The 26,834-nt window shown below is 50.7% G+C and overlaps 4 protein-coding genes across 6 annotated transcripts in view; 2 read left to right on the forward strand and 2 right to left on the reverse strand.

The window, feature by feature from the left end:
- The window catches only part of RAB6A (RAB6A, member RAS oncogene family), a 42,701-nt gene extending 36,331 nt beyond the window's left edge, over positions 1-6,370 (reverse strand). The window contains exon 1 of one of the 3 annotated variants that reach the window (XM_069026701.1): positions 6,093-6,370. In XM_069026701.1, the coding sequence (XP_068882802.1) occupies positions 6,093-6,162 (70 nt within the window). In that variant the 5' untranslated portion in view covers positions 6,163-6,370. The remainder of the gene's footprint in view (positions 1-6,092) is intronic. The other 2 variants (XM_069026680.1, XM_069026672.1) reach the window with 2 other exon arrangements.
- Positions 6,371-9,473: 3,103 nt separating this feature from the next.
- Positions 9,474-14,807, forward strand: MRPL48 (mitochondrial ribosomal protein L48). Its single transcript, XM_069026749.1, has 8 exons — positions 9,474-9,761; positions 10,512-10,564; positions 10,836-10,873; positions 11,184-11,269; positions 11,882-12,054; positions 13,222-13,324; positions 13,869-13,958; positions 14,601-14,807. Exons 1-8 carry the CDS (start codon positions 9,741-9,743, stop codon positions 14,673-14,675), a joined length of 639 nt encoding a protein of 212 aa, XP_068882850.1. The 5' UTR covers positions 9,474-9,740; the 3' UTR covers positions 14,676-14,807.
- A 1,001-nt stretch (positions 14,808-15,808) lies between these two features.
- COA4 (cytochrome c oxidase assembly factor 4 homolog) lies at positions 15,809-16,493 on the reverse strand. The gene is made up of 2 exons (XM_069026763.1): positions 16,415-16,493; positions 15,809-16,172 (listed from the first exon to the last, which is right to left on the reverse strand). The coding sequence occupies exon 2, from the start codon at positions 16,164-16,166 to the stop codon at positions 15,918-15,920; it is 249 nt and encodes an 82-aa protein (XP_068882864.1). The 5' UTR covers positions 16,167-16,172; positions 16,415-16,493; the 3' UTR covers positions 15,809-15,917.
- On the forward strand, positions 16,459-26,668 carry PAAF1 (proteasomal ATPase associated factor 1). Its single transcript, XM_069026739.1, has 12 exons — positions 16,459-16,624; positions 16,717-16,757; positions 17,184-17,287; positions 17,648-17,737; positions 21,585-21,683; positions 22,340-22,490; positions 23,473-23,667; positions 24,001-24,092; positions 24,364-24,479; positions 25,059-25,141; positions 25,373-25,455; positions 26,267-26,668. Exons 1-12 carry the CDS (start codon positions 16,467-16,469, stop codon positions 26,342-26,344), a joined length of 1,290 nt encoding a protein of 429 aa, XP_068882840.1. The 5' UTR covers positions 16,459-16,466; the 3' UTR covers positions 26,345-26,668.
- Positions 26,669-26,834: the final 166 nt, after the last annotated feature.

The following is a 26,834-nucleotide window of genomic DNA, read 5'->3' on the forward strand; positions in this document are numbered from 1 at the left end:
ACCAGTGAGGATCACGCTGGGATGCCGCAGTCCAAGGGACTGGGAAAACCACGCCCTGGCACCCTGGCAGCACAGAGCCATCCCGGTTTACAGCGGTCCAGCAGAAAGGACGCGCGAACCGGGAACAAGGAAAGGGAAGTTACACCCTCACTCTAAGAAGTCAAATTAATTAAATGCACTGTCGTGTTGGACAGCTGAATAAGGACTTCCTTCCCAACTGGAAGGCTGAACTCCTTTTTGCCAGAGCCAACAGGAGGCAGCCAGAGGCAGGCAAGGGGCTTGACAACTCAGAGCTCACACCAAATTCATTTACATTTAGTTTCACACAATATTTGCTTCCCAGATTATCTTTTTTTTTATTATTGTCATGCACTAGGCTTCATTTGGATAAGAGCTAAATAGTACTGAAACACACAAAAAAGTCATTTTTTCCAGTTAATATCACTCAAATATTCCAGGACATGGTTTGAATATAAAAGGAAAATATCTGGTATAAAATAATTGATGGAATTGTTCACTGTCCCTGGGCCTTTCATCATATTAGAGCCAGAAGAGTTGGGTTTATGTTGAGGGGAAAACAAAGAATTCATTTAGCTTTTCAACTTTGTGTGAGCTCAGCAAATAAATCAAGCAAAGAGACCTGAAAAATTTGACTTTCACTGCAAGTCCACATTTTGGCTGCTGTTTGTTTGCCAAGACACGCGTTTTTCATTTAAACTACTTCCATAAATAATTTATATTAATGTGTCAAACCCGTCATCATTTTGATGGCATCTGTAATTTCCAAAATAGTGCTTTTACAGAAGCTCAGAAGCATCTAGGTTGGAAAAGACCTTCGAGATCATCAAGTCCTTGATCAGCCAAGGGCTGGACTCAATGATCTTGGAGGTCTTTTCCTTGCTCCATACTAGGAGACATGCATCAGCATTTCCATACCTGTTCAGAAACATTCATACATCACAAGGTTACTGTTCCTACAGGTTACAGGCCTCACAGGTAAATTTTGGGGGTTGGCTTGAAAAATCTGATGGTGTTCATGTCGAGACAGCAAAGTGTGGTTTTTTCTGAGCCACGTTTCAAAGCACTTTGAAGGGTTTAGCTGGCTTGTTTTGGTTGGTTGGTTTGGGGTTTTACAATCATTAGTGTACACAACAGGTACTTGTATATGCATGAAAACAACAAAATGCCTTTAAACATCTGGACTAAATTAGCAGGTAACTAAAAAGTAGCTATTTCCTCACAGACTGATTACAGACGACAGATTTTTAACCATCACTGAAGCTGAGAAAAATGGCTATTGGCTCTGGTAATTCCCAAATGCCACATCGCCTGCTAAGGTGGCCTCAGATGAGTTTCCCTGCCTTTGTTTCTCCATTAGTCCCACTTACAGCTTCAGCAAAAGCCTTCAGACATCTGCTCTGCAGAACCTGGATCCAGTGCCAGGTACCACCACCACCCCGAGAGCTGCAGATAGAAAATCCATTATGTCACATCGAGGGAAAAGATGATCATTTCCTTCCAAATCACAAATTATTTCTGAGATGCAGAGAGAAAAGCACAGCAGAGAGCAGAAAGGCACAGCTATTCCTCCTTTCAAGAACAGGCACAGCTCCTTCAGAGGCTTCCACAAATAGACAGGGATCAAAAGGCACCATGAGAACAGGCACCGCAAAACACTGATGTCTTTTTCTCTGTGCTTCTTCCACACGTTGCTGGAGGAAGGGATTTTTCAGAGATGGAGAAGAGAAAGAAGAGAAATGGTGGAGTTCAAGACAGCGAGGAAGGATCAGATACCAAGCACATCACACTGTGAAAGAACCCCAGAATGGTTTGGGTGGGAAGGGACCTGCCACCAACGAAGATGTTCAACAGTGCTGATCCCATCACTGACCCCTGAAGAAGCCAGGTGAAGACTGAGGCAAAGAAAGTCACTGAGTACCTCATCCTTCTCCATATCCTGGGTAACCAGGTCTCCCGTTTCCTTCCAGAGAGACCCCACACTTTTCCTGGTCTTCCTGTATCGCTACAAAAGCCTTTCTTGTTGCCCTTGATGACTGGCCAGATTTAATTCTATCAGGGCTTTAGCTTTCCTAACCTCATCTCTGGCTGCTCAGACAATTTCTGTGCATTCCTCCCAGGCTACCTGTCCTCACTTCCACCCTGTACAGGCTTCCATTTTGGGTTTGAGGTTGTCCAGGAGTTCCTTGTTCATCCATGTAGGCTTCCTGGTGTTCCTCCCTCATTTCCCCTTTGTTGGGATGCCTTGCTGATATTCCACCTCCAGATGTGAAGCCCAAATTTCAGAACTCATGGAAAATTCATACAGTCCAAATAGAACCCCAAATATCTGGAAGCCCAGCCACAGGAAAACCACAAGGTTAGGAAATTAACAGGAGGGAAGGGGATAAGCTTTCAAACCACCAGTGCAACAAGGTAATAGCTCTCTGGAGTTTGTCAAGCTGAGAATTCCTTCGAAACAAGGGAGTTTTAGGTAGCACAGGGATGAGAGTGTGTGCCTACTGTGAGCAGCGTTACACCAGCCTCACGTTACACACGAAGCACCTGCAGCTCCCCAGTTATCTAATGAGACACATCACACTGCTCAGCAGTGCCTGTACCAACATCATTATGCAACAGAACAGCTCATTAGTGCTTTCCAAACAGTTATATTTCAAAAGTTATTACACTGCACTTATCAGTGGGTTTTCAATATTAAAAATCTCAGCTCCTGATAAAAAGAAAAAACAAAACACAAGTGGTTCTAATTTCCTTCAAGATCTTATGCAGAAGTGCCAGCAGAAAGACAACAGGGAGTTCTTTTGCTTTCTGTACATGTCGGTGCCCTTCAGACCTGCTCGCCAATGAAACCTACAATAGAAACTCACATGAGGAACAAATGTTTCTGTTGCGATGCCCCAGCATCCAGTTCTGCCCATTGAATCAAAAAAAAATCCATTTATTAAGAAGTAGAGGTGTTCCTATGCAAAGCAGAACTAAAATGGTTATTAATGTTTGAATGTGAATAATATTTACTGCAAGCTACCCCAAAGTAGGTGATGTGTCCAATCCCTGATGTGACCCAGAAATCCGAATTCCTTAAACTTGAGGTATTAGGACTGATGAAAATCACCTGATAAAAGCAGATCAAAGGCAGTAAGAAACATACTTCCCCACACACAATAGCTCTATCTAATCCGTCAGCACAGAGCTCTCCCTGCCTTTTAGCAAAGATTAGCATTTTTAAAACTGCTAAACTCTGTATAATCTTCAATCATTGAGAAAAGTAATTCAATTAAGGAGAGTGCTGGTGAAGCTGCCTTCTTGCTAGCCAGGCAGTGCTGTATCCCTGTACAAGTTTGAAAAAATAGAGATGGAAAGAGAGGAGAAGATTCTTCTGGCTGGGCACGGATGATGTTGCAGGCTCGTGATGCTCCCACACAGCACATGCAGCAAGTCCCCAGGCTGGGCCTGGAAGGGGCGTGGGGGACACAAACCCCAGAGACAAGGAGATTTTGGGGATTGAGGAGCGAGGAAAATCAGCATCTTAGCAGGGGAAAGCGCATCTGCAGCTAGTGATGAACAGCACGAGGCAGAGCCACTGCAGTCCATGAGAATGCTGAGGGATACGGCACTGAACTCCCACAATATGGCTGAGGAGAGCAGAGAAAACCACACACTGCATCCACTGTGCAGTCCCACCTTCAGATGGAAATAAAGCACCCGGGGCTGCTTCCAGATCTCCCATGGAAGGGCTGCAAAGCCTGCCCAGTAAGGAACTGCAGTTTAGATTTCCTAAGCCACAAGACACACATTTATAGGCGAGGCTGTGTACAGTCAGCGCAGGTCTGCCAGCAGCCAGCTCTGGATGCTGAGGCAGCTAATGGACATCGCAGCCCTTTGTACCATTTCATTTGTTATCCTGAAGTCCCTGGATGTAAATGAATCCAGAGCACTCAGCCTCCCCACCAGCAGCAAGAGGATATCTTTAATTATGGCCTTCCAACAGGGCAGAGAACCTTTCAGCTAAACAGGAAGCGAATGCAGCAATCCAGCTCAACAGTTGTACAAAGATCTCCTGGGTTATGAAAGCTGCTATCCTAAAAACTTTTATTTCTGCATCTGCCTTAACCTTCCAGACAAAGAACAAGGTATGAGCAGAGCCCGCTCCAGCTCCCTTTTTGCAACACCAGATTCTTCTGCAGTTTTCTCCAAATATTATGAGGGCGTTTATTCTTCCAGGAGCCACTCAGAACGAGAGCTCTGCATCCTTCAGGCAGTAAAAAAATAAAAAATTACAGGGAATGACATCATGACAGAGACATCTGAAGAGCTTCAATCCAGGAAGGGACGTGTCTCCATCAGAGGCAGACTCGCAGAGTGCCGTGTCGGAGCATGCCCACGCTGCAGCACCCGCGGGATGCGCGGACACAGAGCCGGCACGGAGTCATCGCCCAGCATCCCAGACAAAGGCAGGGCTGGAGCCCACCCTGCAGCTGCCAGCCCGGCCCTGGATTCAAATCAGCTCCCACCCAGCACTAAGCCCCAGCTGAGGCAGCAGTAGCAGATCTGGGAATATTCCGTCAGGAGGATTTCGCTGTGCTGTACCTACAGAATCCCTTCTCTCCTCCCTAGGTTTGATGCTATGACTGGGAATTATTCAAAACCTTCCAGTATAAAAACAGATGATTAGCTGAGAAGGAAAAAAAAATGCTAGAGGAAGCAGATATCTGATGCTATGTCAGCTAGAAGAGACAAGAAATCCACGTGTAAACGAAGAGCTGCTGAGATTTAAGATCTGCACCAGGTGCCACAACCTTCCATGGAGGTATTTGAAAAGCTTCACAATACTGAAGCTCAGAAATACAGGTAAACAAATCCAGGATTTTGCAAATGCATTGCTAATATTTAAGATTCCTGTTGTCAAATACCTGGGAAAAAATCAACCAAACAAAAACCCGAAAAAAACCCCCAGCATTTTCTACACATGACTCTCATCCAAAATCCTCATAAAATGGCTGGCCAAATAGCACCTTACCAAGCAGATCAGGTGACTTACCCAAAAAATATTAAATAATCAAGTTGAACTTGTGCTCCCCGAATCCCTGATACGAGAAGAGCTGTTTCAACCCCAAAACCACAAAATTAAAAGAAAATGATTCAAGGAATACACTAAAGGAAATTGACAACGTACAGGTAAATAATTTCAACAGCAGCCTTATCACCAAGCTCATCCACATCTGAGTGAGGAAACACCAACATACAAGTAATTTGGCCCAAAAAAAAAACCCAAACCAACAAAAGCCAACTAGTGTTTCATCATCTCCTACCATAGGGACCAAAGGTGGCTGAGGGAGCAAATACCCCGCCCTGTGACAGAAAATATTTTGTACCTATTCATTATGTCAAAGATTGCTCAGCATCTACCCAGGATTACACAAAGCATCTCATAAAGGAGCTTTTTTTTTTTTTTTTAGAAAACTCTTCCAAGGGAAATATTTGGAATGCAGTATTGGAGATAGAGGCCTTCTGCTGAGGAAGGAGGAGACATAGGTTGGGGTTTTTTTCATTCCAAAGACAGGGAAGAAAACCTCACTGACTGAATTAAATATTCAGAGCGTCGCTCTGCCAAGACATAACTCCATTATGGAAAAACGCTGTATGTACACAGAAAACACTGCGGATTGAGACTCCTGCCCCCCAAAAACCAGAGGAGCTGGGATCGAATGAATCAGCAACTGTTTCTGGAGATGGGCTTTAGTGGGTGGGGGGTTAACCAGCGCTGAACCCCGCGGACCCCCATGAGGCTGGGTGGGTGTCGGGGAGGATGAGGAGGGACTCTCATAGGGGAAGGTGGGTGTCAGGAAGGATGAGGAGGGGGATCTTCTCAGACCTCCATGACGGTGGGTGCGTGGGTGTCGGGGAAATGAGGAGGGGGATCCCATCAGACCCCAAGAGGGTGGGTGGGTGTCAGGGACCCTCACAAGGCTGTCGGAGAGGATGAGGAGGGGGTCCCTCCGTGCCCCCACGAGGGCGGGCGAGTGTCGGGGTGGGCGTCCCGCCCCGCTGCCGGCCCGAGGCGGGCGGTGACTCACCGCTCTGCTCGCCCAGGAACACCAGCTTGAATTTCCGCAGCGGGTTCCCGAAGTCCCCGCCCGACGACATGATGGAGGAGCCGCCGCCGCCGCCCCGCGCTCGCTCCGCTCCCCGCGGCGGCACCCGCGACCGCTCCCGCTGCTTTCCGCCTCCGCCTCCTCCTGCTTCTCCTCGTCCTCCTCCTCCTCCTCCCCGGCGAAGGCTGCGAGTCCCGGTGAGCTGCCGGTGTCGGTGCCGCCGCTTCGCCCCCCCCCTGCTCTCCCGGAGCCGGCGCTCCGCCCGCCCTGCGCACGCGCTGTGGGCGCTTCCCTCTCCTACGGACCGGGAATGGTTTGGGTTGGGAGGGACGAGGAGAATCATCCCGTTCCACCCCCTGCCATGGGCAGGGACACCTTCCACCAGAACAGGCTGCTCCAAGCCCCGTCCAGCGTGGCCTTGGACACTTCCAGGGATCCAAGGGCAGCCACAGCGTCTCTGGGCAGCCTGTGCCCACCCTCACATCCTCAACATCAGTGTAAGGTCTGAAAGATATACCCAGTCCTTAAAACCAAAGGCTTAATCCTAAACTTACAGAGATATTCCTTTCAGAGGAGCATCCCTGGGGAGCAGATCCGTCACAGAAGGGTGATGTTTCCCAGGGAGGTCAATGATCCTCCCTGCCATCCTTTAACAGTGGCTGAGGGCCCTCCACCTTTTGCTGGAGGGGCCAGCTTTCCCTTCCACTATTTTTTGCCCATTTCCCCCCATTCTGCCCTCAAAGTTCAGTGGTTTGGGAAGTTCCCAGGTGCGTCCTGGCCCCTCCTGTTTAAACCTTGGCTGGGAGATTGTTCCAGAGCATCTCTGCTCTGATAGTCAGGGAAATGGCATCTTCTGCATGTTTAGTCCCCCATTTTGAAAGCCTTTCTATTTTTGATAGTTTCATTTATACTCCCTCGATGTGATTAACTGCTTCTCCATGGGTAGTTTTGTTGGGTTTTTTTACCCAGGCCTTGAAGTGCCAGTGAACTAAAAAAGGAAAATGTGTCTTTAATCAGGTGATTAAATTTAAACAAGTTTTAGTAGATATGAGCAGAATCTCCCATGCAGCTCTGCACCCAGCATCTGGGAGCATTTCCACACCGGTTGTGTGGCTGCTCTCCTGCACCATGGAAAAAGGGAACCCAGACTGGCAGAGACTGGTCTGACATTATTTCAAATATTAAATACAGATATTGTCCTTGTTCCTGTGTCAGGGTGCATTCCAGGATCTTTCCCACGGGTCCCAGGGAAAACAAGGCAGAGGAGGAAATAGGCGAACGAGGTTTTCTTCTAAGGTCTATTTGAACACTTTTTGATTGTTTTCATCATGGGATGACTCTGAAAAGAAGTGGAGGCAAGGCCAGGGAAGCCTTAAAAAGGAGGAAAAGCTTCCTGGAGGTTTTTTTGTGTGGTACAAAAAAAGGAAGTCATCGAGTCACCTCAGCTTCTCCATTTAAATATCACAAAAAGGTTTGGAAGTTGTGCTGCTGCAACAGGGATTCGGTTTCCTGGCTGTGAAATGATGCAAAAGGCAAAAAAAGGGCACATTCCAGTTGGAACTAAGGACTGTGTCCTAACAGAGAGCGTGCTCAGCCACCAGAACAAGCTGTCAGGAGCAGCACTATCTTTGTATCCAGGGAAAATCAAGAGCAGGAGCCTTTGTGAGAAAGATGCTTTCACCGAGAGAGGAGTGATCTGCTTCCATAAGGCCATAAGTCACTGGAAACCTATTGACTGCGACGTGCAGGAGACTGAATTCCGTGATTAACAGTCCCTTTTGGCTTTAAAATGTATCCATCTATGATAGATGTCAGAGACATTCCTCAGTGGAGAGATGGACTTGTTTCTCATGGAGACACAGAGGACAACAAGTCATTGGGAGGGGGATCCCTGCAATCTGTTACTGCTGTACCCCAAACTCAGCCTGGGGCAACGCTCCCTCCTCAGCCACGTTTTGTGGCTGGAAAAAAGGTGAGTCCCCAGGAGGTGCAGAGGGAATTAAAGGGTGCAGTCCCACTCCATGGGCACACAGCATTGGAATAAGGGCATGGAATAAGGAGTCATCCTGGACCTGCTCCTAATCCTGGTGCTCATCACAGCTTCCCCTACAAATACAGCACCAGCCAGTCTCCTCCAGTCACAGCAGCCCCTCCTCAGTTTCCTCTGGGGCTTCAAAGATCATGGGAGGAGAAGCCCAGGTTTCCTGGAGTGGGAGTGCCGGCTTTAACCCAGCTCAGACTTCTGCAGTGCTCCTTAGTCAAGCATCATTCCCAGGTTGGCCCTGCCTGGGGCTCGACAGGTGGGATCAAAGGGCAGGATAACATCCACGTGGGCAGTTCTGTCACATCTCGGGAGCACCAGGAAAACACAGCTTGGAGCTGGGAACACGTGTCCTTGCATTGCGGAGCAGAGAGCAATGGTGCCGTGGATCCCCTCTGCCCTCTCGATGTGCCAGGCAGGTGGAGACACAAACCTTGTCCTTTCACATTCCTTCTGTCCCCTCCGTGCCCCAGGGCAGAGGGGATGAACATCGGGGTGTCACATGTGTGTCTGAAGCTCCAGGCACTCAGAAATGCAGGACGGGGCTGGATCACAGAGCAGGAAATGAACTTGCCACGTGGATGAACTGGAGGGAGAAAGTCCATCAGGAGCTCTGACAGCTCCAGCAAGAGCAATTGGAGCAGCCATCAGTCAGCAGAGCAGGAAATCCTGACGCAAAGTCCAGCTGCCAGGCAGGGAACAGCTCCGAGAAGGGGGCTCAGGGATGTGGGCTCCAGAGTGAGCATCTGCCATGGAAAAAGAGGGAAACTGGAGCCAGACTGGAGAGAAGGGAGCTAGGAGGTGGGAAAAGAGCCTGTGGGAAATTAAGGTTTGTGTGGCATTTTGAGGCAGTTTGGCACGGGATGGGTTTTCCTGAGCCAATTCCAGACTGTCAGGCCGGGGGAGCACAGGACCACAGGCCCATCTCTTCCCAGGCAGACCCCCTGCCCAGCTCCTCTCCCACTGGGAAATCAGGGAGGAGGTCCCCGCCAGCCCAACCTTCCTGCGCTTAGGATTTAGTGATTGTAAATAATATTTTTTAAAGGGATACTAAAGGCCTAAGTAAATGGCCGCCGTGACGCCACACTCAAGGTGGCCACTGCACCCCGCTGGGGCGGGGCCCGGGAGCGAGCTCAGCACTGCCACGTGGCTATGCCACACTCAACATGGCCGCCGCGCCGTGATGGACGTGTCTTGTGACCAATCAGTGCGCGAGGACGGGCGGAGGGCGGGCCGTGACTGGCGGAGCCCGCGGTGATAGGCTCAAGGCAAGGTGCACTGTGCAGCCGTTGCCGTGTGGCGGCGCTGCCCGCTGCGTGTGGGAGGCAGGAACGCGGTGTCCGCCATTACTGCCCGCACCCCCGCGCCCTCCCCGCCACCTCCTTTAGGACACGAGGGCCCCGCCGGTACCACGGGTTGTCCCAGAGTTGTTGCCTACGGGAGTTCTCGGGGGGCTGTCCGAGAGTTAGAGCTTCCGGGAGGCATCGGTGAGCGGAACGCGGGGAGGGAGCCGCGAGACGGGGGGAGCCGATTGGGGGCGTACCGAGGCACTGCGGGGGAACGGTTTGAGCGACGGACCGCGGCGCAGGATGATGGCGGCGATTCCGAAGGTATCGGGGATAGCCACCGGGAAGGGAGTGGGAACGGGGAAGGACGGGGGGACACAGGAAAGGGGAGGAACAGGAACGGAGGAATAGCCTTGGTCCTTGAGACAGCTGAGACAGCCCCAGCCTTGCTGCTGGAGGCCCTGATCCGGCCCTGGTTTGGTTTCGGAAGGATGTGTGTGTGTGGGGGGGGTGATCCTGAAGGGATCCAGATCTCGAGATCGTGCCCTGTATCTGTCTTGGTGCTCCTGGACCAGGGGCAGAGATACCCACACACCCCTGCTCCCCATCTTCACACACCTAGAGGTCACCCCAACTCTGTTAGAACCCTCGTCTCCCTGGTCCTTGGCAGATCCCTGTCCCTCTACACTGGGACATTTGGGACATCGGTATTTATCCCCCATCCTGGTTTGGCGACAGCATAGCTCTTTGCCGGATGGATGAACTGTTTCCCTCCATCCGTGTGGAGATGGGACAAGCACGAGGGTTGTTCACAGGCTATCCAACTACGTCCGTGAGAGCGTTGGATAGTCCAAACGCTCCTGGAGCTCCGGCAGCCTTGGGGCCGTGCCCATTCCCTGGGGAGCCTGGGCAGTGCCCCATCTGGGGGAAGAACCTTTTCCTAAATCCAACCTAAAGCTCCGTTGACGCAGCTCCAGCTGTTCCCTCGGGTCCCATCCTAGAGCTGTAGTAACTGGAGGTGTTGGTGAAACTGCTCAGAGGATCTGCCACGCTGTTGTATTTTAACCACTGCAGGTGCTGTGCTCGGAGAAGGGAGTGTTGCTCAGGCAGGTGCTTGCCCTCAGCAGGTGAGAAAACATACACAACCAAAAAATGGCCTTTTTGGGTTTTTTTTGCCAAATCTTCTAATAGTGGAGGTAAGACTTTGAGCTGGGAGCTGAAAGGGCTGTGGGATGGGAAGAAAGGGAAGTCTTTGTGCTTATGGGATCAGGCCGTGCCTTAGCAAGAGCATTTGCAAAAGGACATTGGCCACATATTTCCCATGGGTCAGGGAAACCAGAGTTGTTAATCATTATCTTGTTTCCTACAGATTTTTAATCCTTATCTTGTTTCCTACAGAGCAGCAACACCCCGACAAAACCGTCTATGTGCTGCAGGTAAGGTCTGTTGTCAGTCCAGTTTTGAGGCAAAAATTCACTTCCCTCAAATAAATATTAAACATTGGAGCATTTGTGTGTAACTTTGGGGGGTTTTAGCCAATTTTGGACTGGTTAAATACCCTGAGCAGGTGTTCTTCCGCTTCCCTATGGTTTTTTCTAACATTTTCTTCTTTTTTGCCCTGTTCTTGGCTAAGCAACTGGCACCAGCCATGGTGTTCTGTGACTTCATTATGGGTTTGGGGTTCTCAAATCACCTGCAGATGTTTGTTTGCAGCTGGAAACATGTTTGCTCTGCTTTCACTTTAAGGTGATGCACTCCTGAGTTGCCACAGATCCTACAGATCCCGACCTACACATGGAATTGGGAAGTTTAAATACCTGCTCCCAAAGGAGGTAGGCAGAAGGACTTCCTTCTGTGCTTGCTTTCCCAAGGTAGTCCTGAAGCATATGGAAGGCCAGGCTGGATGGGGTTTGGAGTAACCTGGGATAATGGAAGGTGTCCCTGCCCATGGCAGGAGGTTGGAATGGGGTGAGATTTAAGGTCCCTTCCAATCCAAACTATTTGATGATTCCATGAAGTACCCACTCACCACACTGCAGAAATGCTTCATTTTGGCCATTACATTGCTGTGGAAGTTAATGAGTAGCTTTGGAAGGGAGGAACCTCTTCCTGATGTTGAATTTTACACCTAAACTATTCCAGAATATTGTGAGCAGGTCTTATTTGCATGTAACCTTTTCACACTCCCCGAGACTTGGAAAGACATTTGTGTGGAAGGAGGAAACAACAACAAGCCAGCTGCCTTTTAGGCAGGAACTGAAATAAACAGCAGGTTTATTTCTACTGGGTTTACTCCTTTCTTTCTTTCTTCCTCTGGAAGAAATTAATCACAGCATGAGTGTGTTTTGTGTGTGATGCCATCCAAGAGCTGAACTTTTATTCCCAGCATGGTTCAAACCAGATGCTTTCTGTTTTATTTTATTGTATTTTCTTTTGGAAAACAGGTTCCAAAGAGGAGAAAGGAAAAGGTGCAGATGAAAGAGATCAGTGCTGGCACTGAGTACCAGTATGGAGATGTCAACATCCAGATGACTTCCTATGATCTGTGCCTGGTGGAGCATTTTGCTCAGTATGTCCATAGACTCTGCAACCGGCTCTCAGTCCAGGTCAATGAGAGGTAGGGGGAAATCTGTCCCTCTGGATTATGACCACCTGCAGATCAGGGCACACTCCAGTCTCCCTGAGAGATTCCCATTTGGATGTAAATCCAAATCTCTCACCTTCCCTGTGGTCTCTTTTTGTGTGTCTGTACGATTTTGGATGCCGTATTCATGACAGGAAGGCTGAAATGGAGTTTTTCAGACACTGACTTGAGCAGATTCCAAGGAAAAAAATAGTTGTTGCATCTCCTTCCTCTGAGGAAAAGGCTTTAAGCCTGTGGGTGCAGAGCCTGGGAGGTGCTGACATTTTCTGCTGGTTTTCCTTCCTGGTCTGTGATCCAGGTGCTGCACATCACCCTGGTTATCCAAACTGGAATGAGCTTGGGAAAGCCCTGAAGGTGCTGGGTGAGCTTCCTGCTACTTCAGTTTAGGAGAAGAGGATGCTTCAGGAGCATCCTAGATCTCCAAAAGAGGCATATCCCAACAGCCACTCCACTGGTTTTAATCCCCGAGGAATGTGAGGCAGCATCTTGGTGCCTGAAGCGCTCTCAGGGAGCTGCAGGCACTGGGGAAAGTACTGAGGGAATAAAACCAGTGGTGACTCTCTAAAATGTGTATTTTTGCTTGTACCCTCTGAGGTTTGACATGGTTCAGTGTATAGAGAAAGAAAGGATTTGCCCTTCAGACTGGAAATTGAGGGGAAAAGGTGGGCAGGAGGATGGAGCTTGGATGTAGCTGTGGGAATAGGGATGAGGAGGCTGAGGTCTCTGAGTATTGGGCAGAGTCTGATCCACTCCCAGTCACATTCCCATAAATCTGAGGTGTAAACAATGTATTTTGAGTGGTGCATTGCAGCAGCAGTTTCTAGCTCTGTCCCAAAAGACAAAATAAGTCAGAACTCTTGCTTTCCTTGAACTATGAAGAAGTTCAAAGTTCTCAGGCTGGTGTTGGGAGCTAATCCAGGTTTTTGCTGGCAGCAGTGCTGCAGAGCTTCCCCCTTATCTCCTTCCAGCAAAACACCCGGCCTCTACCAGCGCCTGATTTGCAAGATATGTCCTTTGCATAATTAATTTCCCATGAAAAGTTAATCTCCTTTCCCATTCTCTGCTGTGGAGGTTGATTCATCCCTGTAAAGTAGTGCAGATATCCTGCCTGCTCTAAGCACTGCCCTCTGGCTTTTGCAGCTATGCCATGCCCACCAAAACCAACGAGGTGCTGTTCCTGGAAGAGAGGGGATCCAAAATGCAGCTGGATGCAGTCCTGACCACCCACCAGAGGGTTGTCCAGGTAGGAGCTGGGATTTGCTGACAGCACTGGGCCTCTCCTGCAGCACTTCCCATCACAGGCTCCCCAAACCCCTCAAACATTTAACAGATGAAAGGCATCATTTGGGCATAAATGGAAGCAAAAAGTCTAATTACATTTTCTGCTGAGTGTTGCTCCTAAACTAGAAGCCCAGGAGGGTTTCCTGGCTCTGTTTTTCAGGCAGAAGATTTAAGATCTATTTTCTGCAGAATAATTGATATGAGGGGTAGAAAAGTCATGTTTAGGGATGAGTCATCAGAGAAACTCACGGGGTTAGATGGGATATTGGGAAGGAATTGTTCCCTGGGAGGGTGGGGAGGCTCTGGCACAGGGTGCCCAGAGAAGCTGTGGCTGCCCCATCCCTGGGGATGTTCAAGGCCAGGCTGGACGGGGCTTGGAGCAACCTGGGATAGTGCAAGGGGTCCCTGCCCATGGCAGGGGGTGGGACTGGATGATCTTTAAGGTCCCTTCCAACCCAGACTATCCTGGGATTGTTCTCCTGCAGCTCTGTCATTTCTGCTTGCAGATCCGTGGTTTGAGTTCAACGTTTGCTCCCATACTCCTGGAAATCATTCAGAGTAACCAGCCTGAGGGGGTCCATCTGTTAGTGAAACAGGTACATTTACATTTCCCAATGCCTTTCCCTTTAGGAAGCAGAGATTATTCATGCCATGAATTTGCTTTGAGAGCACAAACCTGGTCCTGAGCCTACTGTCTGCTCTAGACTTGAGGGTACCCAGAATGCCCAAGAGCCAGGCCCTCCCCTGATCCATGAAAACCCATTGTTCCTAATTCTCAATAAGTGTTTCATTTCCCATTTAGCCTTCTCTAATTAGTGCCACAGGAAGTGCCTTCCCAGCCCCTCCCATGGATCCGTAGGAAAGGGCAGTTGCAGGTTTCTTTCCTTTGCTGCCACAGATGCCCTGTGAGCCTTAAGGAAACATTTTACTTCAGCAGTGCTTCTCCACCTCTTCTCTGGGAATCACCAGGAACATCATGGAGCAGTTGAGAGCAAGGCTGGGACTGGAATCCCAAATGCTATGCCCTGCTTTGATGGAATTCACTCCAGGAGGAGCATTCAGCTTGTTTTCTGTTGGAAGCCCAATGGTTTTCCAGCACTGAGTGACTTCCCACTGGGGCTTTCCACTCCCTGGGTGCAGTGGGCATTTAAGCCTTTAGTTTTTCCACTCTGGAGTGGTTCTCTTTGGGAAAGGGTTTGCGTGATCCTCACTTGTGGTGGTTTTCCCTCCCTCCGTAGCACACGGAAGCCGATTTCAAGAGCCGATTGAAGTCTCGACCACAGCTGGAAGAGCTGCTGGCACAGATGTCCTGAGGTGAGAACAAGGTGCCAGCCATGGGCTGTTCCAGCCTCCAGAGGGTGCTTCCCATGCTTCCTACTGATCACTCGGTGAATTGGAAGGAATTCCCAGTGTCGGCAACCAGTAAAAAAAATAACACGTTTGTATCTGACTGGTTTGTACTGGGAGCAAAGGTGCCACGATGCAATGTGGGTTTGCTTTCATTCCGTTCTTTTTTTTTTTTTTTTAAATACCTGCCTATTTTCCTTTTGATAGGTAGGGGTTTCTGCAGAATTCTCTGCAAGTGAATAATGCTGTGCTACAACAATCCCAGGAATTGTTACAACCAAATTTGATGGATGCCAAGAGAAACTGTGCCAGAAACTGGTTTGTTTGGAGGCTTTTTCTCCCCCTTTCTAAGGACCAGCTCGTGAAAAAGACAGAAAGTAACTCATTCATTTACACTCTCCCCCAAACCAGGGCTGTCCAGGTGTTGCTTGTGCTTCCATGCCCGCTGTGATTTTTGGCCAGCAGTGCTGGACACCCAGCCCCGCATTCCCAGCACCCACAGCCCTGGCAAATAGCCTGGAACATTCCTTCTGGCAAAAGCCATGGGTGCTCTTTCTCTTGGCTTATTTGCCAGCAAGTGGTGGTCAGATGAGAATCCATTTTTCTCCCATTCCACATTTTTCTGTGGCTTCCCAGGAGATAAATCCCCTCCCCAAAAATCCCATCCTGTGGGACATGAGGTTATCACTACTGGCAAAAGCCTTAGGATGGCACAGAGGACTGTTCTGGAGCCAAGACTCAGCCTGAGTGCTGTGAATGCTCCTGGATTGGGACATTTTGGGCCAGAAATCCACAACCACAGAATCATTTTGGTTGGAAATGACCTCTGGAATCATTGAGCCCAAGCTGTGCCTGATCCCCACCTTGTCACCAGCCCAGAGCACTGAGTGCCACATCCAGCTGTTCTTGGACACCTCCAGGGATGGGGACTCCAAACCTCCCTGGGCAGCCCCTGACAATGGTTAACATCCCTTTCCGTTAAGAAATTCCTCCTGATGTCCAACCTGAACCTACCGTGGCACAGCTTGACGCTGTATCCTCCAAACCAGCCCCCCCTCCAACTTCCAGTTCTCCCACTGGCACAGATGAAGCCGAGGGATGACAGATTCCAGATTTAATTTCCCAACAATTCCCCGCGCATTTCCCGGCACCAGAACGGGGGCGAAGGGCGCAGCCGCCCGCATTCCTGTGGGGCTGTCCGGGCGGTGTCAGTCCGGGGGCTGGGCGGGGCTCGCTCCGCGCTCCCGCTGCTGCCGCCGGGCCATGCAGGCCCCGAAGGCGCGGAGCTGCGCCTGGCAGTGCCGCCAGTCCTGCCGCTCCGCCATGCACTCCTGCAGCTGCCGGTGCTGCTCCAGGCAGCCGGTCCGCGCGATCATGGCATCCAGGGGATCCTCGCCCTCCTCAGCCTCGCCCTGCGCCGCCGCCGCGCGGCTCCAGGCGTGCCCGGCCTTCGCCATGGAGAGCTGGGCACGAGGGAGGCGGGCGTGTCTTTTGGGGGGCTCGGCAGCCTCTCCGTGCACCCCCAAACGAGTGCCCAGCACCCTCCCCATACAGCGTACCCCAGCCACGGGTGCCCACCACCTCCTCAACCCCCACCCTTCACCTCCCAAGGGTCCCCGTTGCCCCACAGATGTCCAGGACCCTCCACAACCCCGACCCCACCCACGGGTGGCCGCCCACCCCCCCCAATAAACACCCCCCGTACCAGCGCAGCGCGGCCCCTTTAAGGCGGGAGCCCGGCACGGCACTTCCGGGGCATGGCGTGGCCGCGGCGGCGCTCGTTGATTGGCGAGTTTCTTCCCGTTCCGGTCGCGCGAGGGTCGACGGGAAGTAAGGAGGCGGAAGTAGGTGTAGTTACCCCGGTAAAGATGGCGGCGACGCTGCGGATCCAGAGCGACTGGAGCCGGGCGTTGAGGTGGGAACGGTCCCTTTCTTTGTCCCTGTCCTTATCCCTGTCCCTGCCCTTATCCCTGTCCCTGCCCCGCTCACGGCCGCTTCTCTCTGCAGCAGGGACGAGGGCGAGGCCTGGCTGAGCTGCCGCAGCACCGGTGAGTGGCTTGAAGAGGCCTCGGGGGTAACCGTGGGGATAAGAGGGGATCGGGGAGGATCGAGAGGGTTCTGGAGGTGAGGGGTGTTTAAGGAGCCTGTGGTGCAGAAACGGATGGGGGTAGCTGGGGGACCCTGTGGAAGACGGGCTGGGGGGGTGGGGGCGCCCTATGGTTTAAACGGGGGTGCGAGTGGTTGGGGGTCCCTTGTTTAAAAGGGACTGGGGTGGTTCGGGGCTCCCTTCGGTTTTAAAGGGGTGGGGTCATTTGGAGGCCCTGTGGGTTCGGAGGGCATGGGAGTGTTTGAGCTCCTTGTGGGTAAGGAGGAGGTGAGGGTGGTTGGGGTCCTTCTGACTTGGGAGGGGGTGGGGACGTTTGGGGTCCCCGTGGGCTGTGAGGATGCTGGGGCTGACGGCTGCTGTCCCCCAGGGAAGCCCACCCTGTACGGCAGCGTCACCCGGCGCGGGCTCAGCTCCGATGGTGTCCCAGACATCGTGGCCTCCGAGGGATTCGTGGTCCGGGAAGTCACCAAGGTGCCAAGGCTGGGGGGAGAGGGGTTGGTGACCACCCCCGTGCATAAAGGGGAGCCACTCTGACGGCCTAAGCTGTCACCGGGTACCTGCACAGTCCTGCCCAGCCATCCCGAGCCTCCGGCTGTGCTGAGCCCAGGAGCTGGTCCCTACCATCCCACAGGGCCGTGGCTGGCCAGGCTGGAGCAGCCATCCCTTCCCACCTGCATCCTGAGGAAATGAGCCCCACACTGACCCATCCATCAGTTTTCAGGCTCTGGGATCCTACAGCTGGGTCCAGGTCACAGTTCTACCTTGGCAACCTCTGTTTCAGGACTAACAACACTTGTAATTCTTTTCTTCCCCCTCTCTTTCCTTCTCTAGAAAAGCATCCTCATTTCTTGTCCTCACGAAAATGTGTCCACAAAGTTCCTGGCTCCATACACAAGTTTTTGTAGGATTCATCAGAAAAGCGTGAGTAGCCTTGTGAGGTGGGAATCTCTGGGTGTGATTGGTTAGTCTCACATCCCTGTCTGTGGTGTCCTCGCAGTGAGGGGGGGCCTGGAGTGTGGATTCATCTGTGAGGGGCTGGAATGGAGATGGAACTGGGATCTTGTGGTTTAGGAATAGCGTTCCCACTGAAATACCCTGGACCACGTGCCACTCACTCCTTCCTCCCTCCCCCTGCAGCAGGATGGAAAGGGGGATTGGAGGCACAAAAGACAAAGATCAGGGGTTGAGATAAGAACAATTTACTGAGAACAGCAATGGAAAAAGAAAAGAAACGGTAGCAACAATATTAATTAACAAAACAGGACAGGGAACCGGATGGATCACCACAAGGAGCCCAGAACCCCTAGAAGGTACCACCGAATATCCCAAATATCCCGTGTCCCTCCCTGCGCCTGTAAAAATTAGCCCTCTCCTGGCCAGAACCAGGACATTCCCCACCCCTCAGTCTATCCCATCTACTCATGCCCAGATCCCACACTGCCCAACTATACACACAAAAGCACAGGAATCATTCCCTTAATCAAAGGCTGTCCCTCCTAAATGTCTCGAGATAGATATTTATATCCATTATACTGTGTTTCCTTGTCATCAGTGGTCTTCCAATCCCTCTCATTGGTATCCAGGGTTTTTTAGTTGTGTTCTTTTAAACTTTTAAATTCTTCTGGTTGTTTTTTTTTCTCCTGCTGCCGTTTTTTTACTTGTACTTCTGAGTCTTATGAAATCAATCCAGTCCGTTCTTTAAGACCTTGGTCTCTTCAACACTTTTCTTTGGGAGCTCTTCTAAAACACTGATCTTTTCCAAGCCTTGGCTTTGTAATGTTTCGAGTTGTTCCATGCAGGACACTGAGGGACGTCTGTAGGAAAGACAGCATAGTCACGGCAGATGGGGCAGGTGCTGGAGGAATGCTCCCAGAGCCACGTCCTGATGCACTCCCTGTGGAATTCATGCCCACACTCCAGTTCACACGTGTTTCTGCTTAGCTCCTCATGGCATATTGCGCAGGGATCATCGCTGGAGGCTCTATTTTCCTTGGGCTGTATTTCCACACAGCTGTCCCGTGGTGGGGAAGAGGGTTTCAGTCTATAGTCCCAGACGTAGGCCTGTAACTTCAGCACCTTTAGGTCCCTATCCCATGGAAGGGATGACAGCGCCTTGGCGTAGAATGGTGGCGCGCTCTTTTTAAACGCGTCCCAAACGCGCCAGGTGCAGCAGGCTTCGTCTGGGTTGTCGAGGAACTGCATGTGCCGTGTATTCGGTAGAGTATGTCCACCATAGTTAGTTCTGTCAGATAGTGAACACCTTCCAGCTTGGTGTTCCACCTGTCCTGGTACAGGATCACCTCGTCCGCGGTGTACGCCAGCCTCACACTCGACACGAGTCGCCTCCAGAGGCTGAGAGTTCCTGTCCCACTCGCCATCCTCCTGTCAATGGCCACATCCCGGGACAGGGGTCCCAGGTGCGTGGCTTCGTAACTGTTTAGGAATACATCCACACTGGCCCCTGCAAACCAGCAGTCGTACAGCCAGAGCAGTAAGGACTGATCCGGACGGCGGGTGAATCGTTGTCGGATTTCTTGCAGCTTACGTTGGGATTCGCTCATGATTTCTGGCTCTGCCTCTTCCTCCTCTTCTGAGGACACTGTTTCCTCTTCATCCCTCACTAAGCAAACTAATTTGGGCCTGGATGTGAGTGTGTTCTGTTTAGGAGCGACTGCTCCTGGCATGGGTTGTTCCTCTGGTGCAGCTGCAGTTTGAGTGGCTACAGTGCCTGTTGGTCTGTTTTCCTCCTCCTCCTCTTCCTCCTGAGGGGACTGGCTGGTATCCAGCAGTGTCCGGTAAAGAGTAGCCAGGGCCCAGCACAGTGCAGTAAGTTGCTCCTCCCCGGAACCACCACAGCGCTTCTCTTTCAGATATTCTGCCACTTTAACAGGGTCCTGTATTTGTTCAGGGGTGAGACGAATACTCCTTCAAAACCTGGCCGATTTTCTCCCACCTTCCGTGCCACTCATCATCATCCGACCTCTGAAAGAATTTCTTAATAATCTCTTTTGTGACTCTGAAGATGATGTAGACCAGAGTGAGGAGATATATCAGACATGGCAACAGGAATATGCCTTCCTTAGTATTCAGAGAGAGTCCAGAATCCTGAAAAGCTGCTATAAGAGGTTTGAAGGAGTAAAAGGAGATGAAAGGCTTGTGAAAATCGTCTCCTGTTCCCCCCCAGACTGGGAACGATTATTAATGGTCTCCTGGAGGTAGTATATCACATCACAAGTTGATACCACATAACTCACGTACATAAAAATCTTGAACCATCTCCCTAAACTGTGAAAATGCGTTATCAGGACCACACAGGGAATTATAAACCTGTATAGGCACCACTCCACTAAGGGCAGGCTAAGCCACATCGTGACCTGCGGCTGTACCTCACACACCAAACGCTCAGCTCAAACTTGCTTCCAACCCGCTGTGGGCAGAGCTGTTCTGATCTCGAGCCTTGGTGCCGCACGATGGGCGCCGGATTCGGCTGTGGTGGTTTGGGAATGGTATTCCCGAATTTAGCGTTCCCACGGGCACGCCCCGCGCCGCTCGCTCCCTGCGCTCCCCCGCGGGAGGCTGGAGAGGGGAACCGGGGGCACCAGAGGCAGCGATCGGGGCTTGAGGCGACAACAGCTCACTGGGAACAGCAATGGGACAGGGAGCGACCGCGGGGACCCGCCCGGATGGAAGGAAAGCCGGAAAGAAGGGAGTTTTTCCCGCCGCCGCACGGAGAGGTGGGATCGGGGACATCCGGCTCCTGGCTCTGCCCCTCCTGCTGCTGGAAAACTTAACTGTGTCCTGGCTGGAGCCGGGACAGGGTTTTCTTTCTCACGGTGCATCTGCATTTCTTATTCCTGTCCATGGGTTTTACCACTGTAGCGTTTTCTTCCCATCCGCAGCCTGCAAATGCAATTCAGAAACGCAATGCAAATGCGACTCACAGAATCACAGAATTCCTGATGTTGGAAAAGACCTCTGAACCCATCGAGTCCAAGCTGTGCCTGATCCCCACCTTGTCACCAGCCCAGAGCACTGGGTGCCACGTCCAGGCCTTCCTTGGACACCTCCAGGGATGGGGACTCCAAACCTCCCTGGGCAATCCGTTCCAGTGCTTAAAACCCCTTTCCATGAGGAAATTCCTCCTGATGTCCAACCTGGCACAGCTTGAGGCTGTTCCCTCTCCTCCTGTCCCTGTTCCCTGGGAGCAGAGCCCGACCCCCCCGGCTGCCCCCTCCTGTCAGGGACTTGTGCAGAGCCACAAGGTTCCCCCTGAGCCTCCTTTTGTCCAGGCTGAGCCCCTTTCCCAGCTCCCTCAGCAGCTCCTGGGGCTGCAGCCCCTTCCCAGCTCCATTCCCTTCCCTGGACACGCTCCAGCCCCTCAGTGTCCTTCTTCTGAGGGGCCCCAAGCTTGTATGAAGAACTAGTTTTGGTTCAGTGTTTCAGCAAATTTAGGCTGTGAATTTGGCTTCATAAATATCTCAAACGGTGGCTTGTGATTTGGGCCAGTTATCATGAGCTCTTTTCTTATTTCTCATCTGTTTACAGGACCTGCTAGAAAAGTCCAGATTTCTCTTCCACCCGGGATAAACCTGGAATACAACTGCTGCTTGTGCAGGCTTCTGCCTGAGCATTCCTTTTTCTCCTTGCCTTGCAGAGTCACAGGCAGGGAGTATAGGTAGCAGGTCTCCCCCTGTACAGAATTAGGCTCTTGAGCAGATATATACAGAATTATATAAAGCTAATTCTTGGTGCTTTTACCTTCCTGCAGATTACCTGCCTTGATGTTTCCAGTGGTGGAGGACTCGGTGTGTCTACCAGCACGGATGGGACCATGAAAATCTGGCAGGCTGCGAACGGAGAAATAAGAGTAAGAGCATCTGGCTTGGATGTTTTGTGTTGTCTCTGACATTCCTGAAGTCCTGTGGCCGTGACTTGGGTCAGGCTGTCCACACCCTGTGAAGAATCTGGCTTTTTAGTGAGAAGCTAATTGAAATCGGGCATCTTGGAGGCTTTAAGTCAAATCTATTGGAAAAGGTGGCTTCTCCCAAGGGGGATGTTGCTCAGAGAGGTACTTAGGAATAACAGGTCACTGACAGCCCCTATCCTGCATGGTAAAAGCACTTATGAATTTCTTATGAAGGAGAGAAGAGGGGAAGACAAAAAGATTACCTCCATCCTGGCTTGTGGCCTTCCCAGTAAAGGGGGAAAGCTCCTTCATGTGGAGCTTGACCTGTCAGCTCCTTGTTTGGCAGAGGATAAAGACATTAAACTTGTAATTAGAAGCAAATGTAGTATCTTTTGCTATGTAATTAGCTGCTCAAATGGTAGAGGGAGGCCCAAAGTCACCTCTTCGACTGCCCTAAATTCAGACCAGTCCATTCCAGCAACACAAACCCAGAGGATTTGAGCTTAATCCTTTGCCCATGTGAGAATTTTTCCAAGTTTTCCAGTGTCAAAACTCAACAACTGCTCGGCATGAGGATGATGACAATGGAACTAGCACGTAGTTCTTTGTTTTTCCAGAGACTTTTGGAAGGCCATGTGTATGATGTGAATTGTTGCAGGTTTTTCCCATCGGGCCTCGTGGTTCTGAGTGGGGGAATGGATGCCCAGCTAAAGATCTGGTCAGCAGAAGATGCCAGCTGTGTAGTAACATTTAAAGGTCACAAAAGAGGTACAGAGTCCTTAAAATGTTTCATTTGCTGTGTGGGTACTTGCCTTGCACGCCGGGGCTGATGTTCAGTCACCAGCCTGCTGCACTCTGTGTTTGATGTCTGGAATGTGGCATCAGATGCCCCAAATGCTGGCCCAAATGATCTCTTCTCTGAGCCACCAACTGTTGTGTCCAGGCTCTGGCTTGCCCTGTCCCACAAGGTGCTGGGCTTGATTGAGAGGTTAATAAACCCCATGGCTGGCTGCCCTAAACTTGATTAACTCAAAAAGCCATCTTGTGCAAAACCTGCCATTGTTCTTATGTGATTTGGGGGTTGGAACTTGATCTTCAAGGTCCCTTCCAGCCCAAGGCATTCTATAATCTATTTGTGTGCATTGAAAACGCTTTGGCACAGGTGTCTCCTAACCAAACCAGGTGGTGTGACAGAACCTTGGTCAGAGTGATGCTGCCAGTCACTCTCAAGGTGGCTTTAGTCACTGCTTATTCCTCCAGCCCAAACTGCTGCAGTCTGTTTGCTTGGTTTATCCTGTCATTTGAGTTTCTGTAGGGAAAGTGTCAATCAAATCTTCTGACCACCTGACTGTTCTCTGCTAAAAAAACCACTGTCATTTTTCAGATCCAAATTTGACAGCCACAGTAGAATAAAGTAGTTAAGGGATCTTAGTGCCAGCAGAGACTGTTCTTTGCATGTTGCCGCAGCTGGATAACAGGAATGCTGCTTTTGGGATTATCCAGGGGTGGACACAGGAACATTTAAAAGTGCCAGGCTCTTTTCTGCCCAGATTAGAGGCTACTTTTGTGTGGCATCTGTGGGGTTTTCTGGGAGCTGCTGCCTTCCACAGACACCTTTTTCTAGAGGCACAATTTGTCCGTGTGTGACTGCTGTCACTGGGGACAGTGTTCTGGAGCCAGTGGTCAAGTTCAGCTTGGGAAATGGGGTGCTTTTTATGTCTGTATGAACTCAGTCTTTGGTTTCATGCAGGTATTTTGGACACTGCCATCGTGGATCGGGGAAGAAATGTCCTGTCCTGCTCCAGGGACGGCACTGCCCGTCTCTGGGACTGTGGGAAATCTGCCTGCCTGGGCGTCATCGCTGACTGCGGCTCTCCCATCAACGGCATCGCCGTGGGCACTGCTGACAACTCCCTGAACCTGGGCACACCTGAGAAACCTCCCAGTGAGGGGCTTTCCCTTAAAATTCCCCTTCATTTCCCTGTCCCAAAGTGCTTAGGCTTGTCACCAGTAATCCCAAGTGTCTGGAATGCTGCTCCATGCTCTTTTACCACCTTGGGACAGGAACAGAGCGCTCCAGTCCTGGGTGGAATTGAGCCCTATCAAGCAGTTTGGGTAATGAAGACTGAGCTCTGCTTGATTACTGGCCTTTCTGGTGTCTTGGGATCTGGAGGAATGTTGCCACAATTCAGCAGGGCTGAACAAAACTGTTGGGTTTGGATCCCATCAAGATTTGTTGTGTAGCCACTGTTGGCATTACCTGTTGTCCTTTTGTCAGGTGAACGTGAGGTCGGGACAGAAGGGAAAATCCTGCTGCTGGCTCGAGAGGACAAGAAGCTTCAAGGAGTGGGACTGCAGAGCAGGCAGCCAGTAAGGATCTGGGACTGCCAGAGCATTGGGATGGGGAATTGAGCCAGGTTAAACCTAAACTGGAGGAGAGGGATAAAGGGATGCTCTCTCTCCTTCCTCCTGGATAGATTTTTACATGAGGAGTAAGAATTGCTCAGGATTTAACTTGGGAACAGGGAAGACAGTATTTAAAATTAAACAGTGGCAGCTGTACTGTCTTCTAAATAAATTACTGCTTCCCTCTCCTGGGTGTCCCATGTGTCTGACACTTGGTTTGTTCCCGAATCCTCAGGTGTTCCTCTTTGTTGGATCTGACGCCTTCAACTGCTGCACATTCCTGTCAAGCACCTACATTCTGGCAGGGACTCAGGATGGGAACATCTACCAGCTGGATGTGAGAAACACAAAGTGAGTGAGTGAGTGCCTGGGGCAAACAACCAGGGTTTTGGTTGGAAAAGAGAGTCAGGCAGAAGGTGCTGGCAGGCAGTGCCACTTCCCATTGCACCGTGAGCTCCTGAGCCTCTTGCATTATGTTGATGTGCTGTATTATGTTATATAACTGTATAATTTTATATTTATATAATCTCTGTACACAAACGTGTAGATAAATTTGGCAGAAAACTTCTTAACATCGATATTCGCCCCTCCCACACAGCCCATTTCTTTGCTTTGCTTGAGTGAAGCAAATGTCTTTGTAGGATCCTGACACCCTGATCCTCATGCCAGCATGGGACTGGAACTGAGCTGTGGGGTTTTACTGGTGTTCCCTGCTAACTCAGTATCATAGGAAAGAATCATGGAATGATTTGGGCTGGAAAGGACCTTCAGGTTCATCCAGTTCCACCACTGCCACGGGCAGGGACACCTTCCACTACCCCAGGTTGCTCCAAGCCCCATCCAACCTGGCCTTGGACACTTCCAGGGATGGGGAAACTGCAGCTCCTCTGGACAACAACCCTCATTCCTTGTTTCTGCTCCTTTTCCTAGTGCTCCAATCCAGGTGATCCATAGGTCAGGAGCACCGGTGCTTTCCCTGCTACCCTACCGAGATGGATTTATTGCCAGCCAAGGTAATTCTAGGGCTGTTTTGTGCCTGTAGAAATCCTGTAATCAAATCAAGGAGCTTTGTGCTCTTTGGGCATTGTTCTCTTGCCCCTTTGGTTTGGGATTTCCACCCTCCACATCCCTCATATCCCTCCAAAGGCGCGTCTCACCCACTGGAGCCTTTTCCCAATAGCATTTCTGTTTGTAATGAAGAGTGTGGCTTGTCTCACTAACTGGCTGCTGGCCCTTCCTTGCAGGGGATGGCACCTGCTTCATTGTTCAGCAAGACCTGGATTATGTCCTGGATCTCACCGAGGCCGACTGCGACCCCGTGTACAAGGTAAGGAACACGGGGCATCCCTGAGGAGAAGGTGGGCAGGGAAAGCTGGGGCCAGGCAGGTGGCAGCTGCCCTTACCTCAGGTTTTTCACCTCAGCAGGTTCCTCCACACAGTTGACTATTGAGTTTATCTTTGTTTTTTTCTAACTGAATAATCCTAATATTTTGCATAAACCAATCCTCTGCGGAATTCCCTGGCTTTATCTCCATCGTGCAGGAGCTGAGTGGAATGGTGGAGTTGGAGCAGCTCTGGCAGAGCTGTGTTCCTATAAAAAGTGTGGAATTAGGGTGCTGGGACAATCCCGAGGGTGAAAGAAATGGTGCTGCTGACCCCTCTTGTTCCCTGGGGATTTGGGGCCGGGAATTGGGTCTTGCTGTGTGTTCCAGACATCCCACTGTGCTTGCTTGGATCAGGGAGTGTGGCCTGGACTCTCAACCTGGAAATGGGCCCTTGTTTATAACCTGGCCCTGCTCCACAGTCCAGCTGTCCATCTCCTACCCAACACAGCTCCTCAGATGAACACAGGGGGATCAGGGCTTGACTGCCCAACTCAAAGCAGGAGAAACGTTTTGCCACACTTAATTTTCCCTTTGGATCTGATAGAAGAACCCTTGTGTGAGGACACACCTGCTCCGTAAGCTCTGGTGAAACCTGGAACTGTCCTTTAAAACCTGCTAATGCTGTTCCAGGAGCCATTCCCCTCCTCTTCCCTTTGCAAAAGTCCAAAAGGAAGGCTCATCTCTGAGGATTTCACTGGCAGCTGTCACTTGGGAAACACTTTGTGTAAACACTGCTTTTTTTTCCTTCTTCAGGTGGCTTCTTGGGAAAAGGAAATTTACACGTGCTGCAGGGATGGGATAGTGAGGAGATACCAACTTGCTGACCTTTAAGTGTTTGAAGGGGCCAAATAATGGAGCAACGTGTCAGAAAGGCTCTTCCAAGCTGATTTTCCTGGGATGTGTGTGTACAAGTTTGAGGCTGTTGTGATGACCAGGCCCCATACATAATAACAGGTCATATTTTTTCCTACTACACAACTGGGATCAGTTTTTAATTTAGAGAGGCTCTTTTGTTGCAATGATGTTGTGGTTTTATTTCCAGTGCTGAAAAAATGCTGTTTGTAGTGGGGGGAAATAAATAAATAAAGGGGGAGAGGGGGCACAGTCAAAGTGACTATCACAGTATGGAGTGAAATAAAGCCGCTGCTTTGATAACACCTGTGTTAACACATGTGTTTCCATTAAAATTTGGGGATTTTTAAGAAAAAGAAATGAGGGGAGAGGATTGGGGGGCCCGGCAGAGTGCGGAAGTGAGAAGGAGAACTACGTTTCCCCTAATGCCCCGCGCGGCGCCGACCGGAAGGCCTTTCGTCGCTATAGC

This window comes from Aphelocoma coerulescens, chromosome 1, assembly GCF_041296385.1.
Source record: "Aphelocoma coerulescens isolate FSJ_1873_10779 chromosome 1, UR_Acoe_1.0, whole genome shotgun sequence".
NCBI classification, from domain to species: Eukaryota; Metazoa; Chordata; class Aves; order Passeriformes; family Corvidae; genus Aphelocoma; species Aphelocoma coerulescens.